The sequence below is a fragment of the Boleophthalmus pectinirostris genome, unplaced genomic scaffold (assembly GCF_026225935.1).
Source record: "Boleophthalmus pectinirostris isolate CB_2022bp ecotype Guang Dong unplaced genomic scaffold, ASM2622593v1 HiC_scaffold_8, whole genome shotgun sequence".
Taxonomy (NCBI): Eukaryota; Metazoa; Chordata; class Actinopteri; order Gobiiformes; family Gobiidae; genus Boleophthalmus; species Boleophthalmus pectinirostris.
In genome coordinates, this window is record NW_026571515.1 from 38,150,269 (window position 1) to 38,158,268 (window position 8,000).

Below are 8,000 nucleotides of genomic sequence, written 5' to 3' on the forward strand. Positions count from 1 at the left end.
CTGAAGTGACTGAAGAAAGTCTTGGTTGACTAAAGACATGTCCTACTCATCAATTAGTTGAATAAAGGAGAAAGTTAAAAGCTCTCAAATCCATTCTGTATCTCATCTGACCAACGAATGATTCACTCTCAAATAATAAGCGGTCGATAGTAGGGCTGGGTAATTTTGCCTAACAATACAACTGTCAAATTTTTCTCCAAAAATTCAGTTTTCCATTTTTTTCACCCCTTTCCACTGGTCTTTTATGAATTTTATGAATGAGATAAAACAAACCATTGCATTAAACATGAAGCTCCAACATTTCATTTGACGTCACTGATTTCAAATGGCTTCATGGCCCTGTGTTAAACTCTGCTCCCTGTCACCAAAGTGAGTAGCCTCTCTTGGATTTTCACTGCAATTTCCAAAGCAAAAAAAACCCCAAAACAAAACAAAAAAAAAACAAGATTTTCTTCCAAATTAATCAATTTGAACTTAAAATTTTATTAATCAATTTAGTGGACTTTTTGCCCTATGATTAAGACATCATAGGCCAATTAATTGAGCTAGAGCTTTACTGTTGTATGTTATCTCCAGCACATTACCGTATTTTCCGGGCTATTGGGCGCGCTCTTAAGCCTCCAACCCCATCAAAAAACGACAGCGTGCCCCACAATCCAGAGCGCCCTATACACAAATCCACTCAGGTGTCCCAGCACGACTTCAGTAAACTACAAAGCTGCACCACCCACAGCGCACGCAAACATGTACGGAGCAGACACCTGCAGCCACGCTCATCAGTCCACATGGACGAGGAACGGAATGAAGGAACGAACCGAAAAAGCGAATGCAATGTGCCACTTCTAGACACAACTGAACAACTGAGTCACTGCGAACACGCCGACAATCCAGCGGTCCCAGACAGCACCCTCCCTACACGCCACAATTCAACAAAGCCGAGAGTCACCGGGAACACGCCAAACAAAGTCCGACTGACCCATCCAACTGTTGTGTTTCATTTAAAGTCTGGTACGGTTTATTTGTGAAAAAAGTTTGAAAATAGACCAGTTAATGACAGTGCGCCTTATAATCCAGAGCACCTAATAGCCTGTAAAATACGGTACTCCTTTAGTACTTAGAGTGTGTGTTCCACAAATAATGGGACTGAGACTTTGTACTGTAAAATGCTGAATAAATCTACACTTGGCAGGGGTCAAAAATGTCTTTAAGTGATATAGGTGAAGTGTCAAGAGTAGGGTTAAGTTTGAACTGACTATTCTTAGTAGACAGGTAAAATATCAGCATGACTGGTGATCCATTTAAGCAAAACCAACAACTTCCAAAAGTGATCAATCATAAGGAAGTATTAGTCACTTCACAAGTATAAGTGACCATTTAACATTACAAAAGTAGAGTTGTGTAGAAACTGAGAGCTGTGACTGGTTTGTAGTGTTTTTCTTTGATGGCAGTGGACAGAGCAGACTGGACATCTGCTCCAGGATTAGGTCTGTGTGTTTAAGACTGGCTTAGGATCTGTGGCCTGGAACGCTGACGACTTCCAGACTCAACCAATTAGGGATGTGCTCTGGGGCTCTGCTGCTTTACTCACTGTACACACTCCGCACACTGTACACACTCCACACATGTGCAGGCACACACACACACCAATGAACACTTCCACTTCTCTGCCTGCCAACACTCATCCATTTCATTTTATATTGTTTCAAATGACTTCACAGTGTTATGGGTGTGTAGTAGGCCTGTCACGATAACACTTTTTGAAGTTATATCTGTATCTGTAAGTCAATACAGACGATAAACAATAATACTGAAACTAATTTGGTACATTCTTACTGTCACCTCTTCACAGATCTAACCTGTAACTTGGCCTGGTGGTGCTACCTGCTTGTCTCCCTGGAGATGATAGAAGTCTAATGCCATACTTTGGAACATTCCAGGCAAAGCAATAACATTACAGCACCAGAAAAGTTACATAATGCACGTTTGGTTTCCATCATCTGGAAACCAAAATACTGTGAATATAAAGTATAGTATTTCACTAGTTTTTATGGTATTAATAATCATGTTCTCACAATAATGTTAAAATTTGACATAGTGACAGATAGGGGTGTAACAATATCCAAGTCTCATGATACGATATTGTCACGGTATGAACCTCACATGACGATATTTATTGCAATATCGTGGGAAAGCTAATGATTTGGTGGGGAGTCTCACGATTAGGGATGTAACAATATCCAAATCTCTCAGTACAATGTTTTCATGATATACATCTCACGGTACAATATTTATTCTGATATTTTGTGGAGGCTAAACAACTAAAACTGTTAATATGCTACTTTTTCCTCTTAAAATGACGTAATCTAAAGAACTACAACTTAAAAGTGCTTAGAACTGTCATTTCTTCTTGTAGTCTGCACTGAAATGGAGCAAAGGAACATGGTTTATGTAGTTCACCGTGTCTTTTTTAGCTATTGCTGCACCATAACTCTTAATTAAAGCAAAGAGACTTGTAATTCGATATATTGTGATGGTCCATGATATTATTGTGAGACCTCTGACGATACGATATCATGATATTTTGGTTATTGTTACATCCCTAGTGACAGACAAAACTTACACAATTAAACAAAATTGACTCTTGTAAACTTTGAGTCGTGTTAGAAAGTTGTTCATCAAAAACATACCAGGAGTTGTGTTTTGTTTCATTCACGCATGTTTGAGTTACTCTTTATTATTAGTCTGTATAAATCTCCAAAGTTCAAAATGCTCTGTTCCACCTTGTGATGTCATGAAGCGGTAGTTTTCAAGTTACCAGTTAACGTTCAACTTGGTAATAGAGATTGGCAATTCCAGGGCTGAAATGATCAAAATAAGTCTAGTTAAGTCGTTGGAGTTTAAAAACACAGTGGAGCACTTCCTGTATAACATGAAAACCCTGACTTCAGAAGTAACCTTAACAAGTCCAAACCCAGGATTAAACTGAGTCCTAAACCAGGACAAAACAAGGACTACATCAGAGGTACTAATCCAGGACTAAACTAGATAAAACTAGAACTAAACCAGAACTAAACCAGGTTTAAACTAGGACTACATCAGAGGTACTAAACCAGGACTAAAATAGATTTAAACTAGAACTAAACCAGAACTAAGCCAGTACTAAATTAGAACTACATCAGAGGTACTAAACCAGGACTAAACTAGATCCAAACTAGAACTAAACCAGGACTAAACTATAACTACATCAGAGGTATTAAACCAGGACTAAACTAGATCCAAACTAGAACTAAACCAGAACTAAACCAGGAGTAAACTAGGACTACATCAGAGATACTAAACTAAACCAGGAGTAAACTAGGACTACATCAGAGATACTAAACCAGGACTAACCTAGATCCAAACTAGAACTAAACCAGAACTAAAAAAGGACTAAACCATTACCAAATCAGGACTAAACTAGGACTACATCAGAGGTACTAAACCAGGGCTAAACAAACACTAAACAAAGTCTACAGTTAAGACCAGAACTAGACGAGGACCGTGACTTTACATCTAGAGAAGTAGCCTTAACAAGTCCAAACCTAGGACTAAACCGGGTCTTAAACCAGGTCTAAACAATGACATCACAAGGTGGATCAAAGCATTTTCAGTCTGCAAGAAGAACTCAGCCTAAATATGCAGTGTTTGTGCGTTAAACATATGTGAATGAAAGAAAACAGAACTCCTTGTATGTTTGAGACGAGAAAACATTAAAACATAGATCTGAAGGTAGCGTAACATGAGCCCTTTAAAGAGCACATTAGGAGGCAAATTACGACCCTGGAAAGAAAGAGGGAGATGACAGGGCTGCAGAAGTATGCTCCTGTAAACAGTATTTCACAAAAGGTTAGATCTGTCAGTGGAGAGAAGATCTGAGCGGTGCTGTCTCATTTTGATGATGCAGTAGACTTGATGTTGGGAGATATTTGGACGGACCAGTGTGTTCTCAAATGAGTCATTTAAACAGTCTTCTCCTCGAGCTGAGATAATTGCACCAAGAACACAAGCCAAACTCAGACAATAACTTAGAAGAGGCTTGGACAGCTTTACGTAATTGGGAATACTAAGGAATGGACTCGATACTCTGATAATACCGATTCTGATACCACAATGATAACTAAAAAACAGGCCTTCTTTAGACAACAGAAGTGATTTTCAACATTAAATCGTAGTACTTTTTCCGTGGTGTAATAGAACGAAGTAAAAGTAGTAAAGTACTGCACTTAAGGAAAAATCTGTACTTTCCTTGAGTAAATTTTTTAAATGGATACGTTTTACTTTTACTTCACTACATTATGAGTAGACAGCTGTACTTTCTCTACTACTACTCCATTACGTTTTTGAACTGGACTCAAAAGTAAAAGTATTTTTTTAGTTTGAGACTTGCTGAAAAGGCTGACGGGTGTATTTTTAACACAGTCATAGTTTGAGCAAAAATATACAAATTAAAAACACTAGAAAAAAAAAAAAACCAAATCACTACATTTGGAGCTTTTTTAGATCTCAAAATCTGCGTGAAATATTTTTACTTTTTCTTCTTTAAGTACATGTTTAAACAGGAACATTAATTCTGTTACTTAAGTAGATTTTTTCATGTGATACTTTTACTTTTATTTGAGTACTTGTACTTCTAAACTTTTTCTGATACAGCTCAAGATCAATCTAAAGTGCATCATTGCTGTCCTGTGACTTTTTGAGTATCAGTACCAGCTCAAATAAGTATTTAGTTTCGATACTAGTTTCAGCACCAATTAGTATCTGATTTTCAGTACTTTTGACAATGTAGGATTAAATCAGGACAAACCAACTCTGATTCTGGGCTAAGTGAGATTCTAGGCTAAGTCAAGACCAGAACCAAAACATAACCTAGTCTAAACACGTCGAGGAAAGAGAAACAGACTAAACCAGGTCCAAACAAAGTCTATAATAGGACAAAACTAGGATGAAGAATAAATCAAGTGCAAAACTGAACTAAATTAGGACGGACCAGGTCTAAGCCAAGACTGGATCATGGGGACAATCAAGGTCCACAGCTGGACTAAACCAAATCATCTCCAAAGCAGAAGCACAAAAAGACAGAATTAACCAGGTCCAAACTAGAACTAAACCAGGACTAAACCAGACTAGGACTTGACTTGTCAGGACCCAATACTAGGACTTCACCTTTTCCAACCAAAACTACTACTTTACGACTTCAGGTTAACTAACCAGGTTAAACCAGGACTAAACCAAGACTAAACCAGGACTAAACACTGCAAATTTCTCTGATCTGGCCAAGATTTTAAAACTTATATCAGGTTATTCATCTTGTTTTTAGATTTATTATCGAATTACTAGTTCTAAGACTGCTTACTTCTAGACTAGAGCTTGTTTATTTTAAGATAACTTGTCAAGTAAAATGATCTTGCTGCATGGGCAGATAATTTCATTACTTTTAAGTCATTTTCTGATAGATTTAAATGTTTATATCTTAAGTTTTGGTCAAGCTTTTTTTTTTTTGCAGTGAACAATGACTAAACCAAAACTAAACAAAGTCCACAGTAGGAGTAAACAAGGACAAGGACCCATTTTCAAAGAAACCATGACTAACCAGGACTAAACTAGGACTAAACCACGGTAAGACCAGAACTAGGTGAGGACTTTCCAACCAAAACCATGACTTTACAACTATAAAAGTAGCTTTAACAAGCCCAAACCCAGGACTAAACTGGGTTCAAAACCAGAACAAAACACCAGGCTTAAACACGGACTAATCCTGATCTAAACCAGAACTAAAGCAGGACTAAACGAATACTACATCAGGGGTGCTCATCCAGGACTAAACAAGGTCCACAGTGAGACATTACTGTTTTACTTTGTCTCCATTTAGATTTTTATAATAACTTTAGAGTTTTTGTTTTTGTTTTTATGTTTATGTTTAAATGGTTGTATATATGGATGAAACAAGGGATGGGGTGGGGGGTTGCCTTGATTTTTTGCTCTTGATTTTAATTATTGTATTGTAATTTTTCTGTTGCATGTGAAGCACTTTGTGCTACATTTTAAATGTATGAAAAGTGCATACAAATAAAGTTTGATTGATTGATTGATTGAAAAACTAGATGAGGACTTCCCAACCAAAACTTGGATTCACAAGTGAAACCCAGGCCTAAACTAGGTCCTAAACCAGGACTAAACAAGGTTCACAGTAAGACCAGAACAAGATGAAGACTTCCCAACCAAAACCGTGACTTCAGAATTAACCTTAACAAGTCCAAAGCCAGGACTAAACTGGGTCCTAAACCAGAACTACACCAGGACTGAAGTAGGACTACATCAGGGGTCCAAAACCAGGGCTAAACAAACAATAAACAAGGTCCACAGTAAGACCAGAACTAGATGTGGACTTCCCATCTAAAACTATGACTTTGTATCTATAGAAGTAGCCTTAACAAGTCCAAACCCAGGACTAAACTGGGTCCTAAACCAGGACTAAATAAGGACTAAACCAGGAATAAACAAGGAATAAACCAGGACTAAACCAACACTAAACAAGGTCCACAGTAAGACCAGAACTAGACAAGGACTTCCCAACCAAAATTAAGTCTATATCTACTGTAGAGAAGTAGCTTTAAATAACTGTAACCCAGGACTAAACTAGGACTAAACAAGGGCTAAACCAGGACTAAACCAGATCCAAACTAGAACTAAACCAGAACTAAACCAGGACCAAACTAGGACTACGTCAGAGGTCCTAAACCAGGACTAAACAAACACTAAACAAGGTGCACAATAAGACCAGAACTAGAGGAGGACTTCCCAACCAAAACCAAGACTAAAGACTGCATCTACTGTAGAAATAGAGTTAATAAGAGTAACCCCGGACTAACCCAGGACTAACCCAGGACTAATTCAGGACTAAATCAGGACTAAACCAGGACTGAACAAGATACAGAGCAGCACTAAACCAGGACTAACATGCAAAACCTCCAAAACTTGCAGCCTATACAGTAAAGACACCCAACATGAACTTTTTGCAGCTCTCCACTCTATTCAGGAGCATCTGTGCAAAAGCCAGCAGCTCCTCTTGACAATCACAGAGCCAATCTAAAGAAATCCAGAGTTTATGGATGTTTTTTCACTCACTCAGTCGTAACTTGAGCCCGAGCCAGCTCCGTTGCGGTGACTTGTGCAGTACTGCGTTCATGCTCCACTTGCTTGGCACCATCTAAACATGGAAACCAGTCTGCAAAACGCACCGTCCCACGCCGACAAAGTAGCTCCTCTGCCCGGGTATTCTCTGCTCCTGTCCCCGGTGTTGCAGTAGTAGTAGTTGTTGTAGTAGTAGCAGCGGACCTCACTGCGAATATTCAATCAACACATTAAAACCACTTTGTCCGTGCAGTAGAGTCTTTTTTTGCATTGCATTTAGGAATAAAAATAACCGTATAGTGAAAAATAAGCATCCCGCAATAAGTCAAACCTGTTGCAGCGCGTAAGGACGTAAAGAGTGCACGTATTCGGTTGACTCTTTGTTAGATAAACGCTGCGAACAGTTTCTTTTGGTGGTATAAAGTGCCCGGGCGATCATACGTGGGTGATTTCTTAGTTTTTCCTGTAAAATAATGCTTTTAAAGGTGTTCCGTAAAGCAGAGGCTGATCGTCTCGTCTCATTCATTCAGACTGACTAGCACACAACAAAGTAAAGGGATAATGTGGTTTGTGTGGACGCATGCGCCGGGCGGCCGCTAGAGGCGCTGTAAACATCACCACCGCAGTGTATCAGGAGGAAAGTTTGATGTTCTTTGTATGTGGTGTTTGTGGTGCTTCTCAAGATGTGGTACGTTTACAGTCCAATGTATTCATGTTTAAGTCTTTGAAAAACAAAAGGCATGAATTGTTTAGGCCCAGTGGTGGAACGGAATGAAGTAAAAGTGGTAAAGTACTGTACTTAAGTATAGACATCTAAAAATCTAACATCT

General features: G+C 38.6%; 1 protein-coding gene across 1 annotated transcript in view; it reads right to left on the reverse strand.

Moving 5' to 3' along the window:
• plekhg5b (pleckstrin homology domain containing, family G (with RhoGef domain) member 5b) overlaps window positions 1-7,676 on the reverse strand; it is a 196,708-nt gene extending 189,032 nt beyond the window's left edge. Inside the window, 1 exon segment of the mRNA XM_055165759.1 lies at window positions 7,165-7,676. Coding sequence (XP_055021734.1) covers window positions 7,165-7,246 — 82 coding nt within the window. The 5' untranslated portion in view covers window positions 7,247-7,676.
• Window positions 7,677-8,000: the final 324 nt, after the last annotated feature.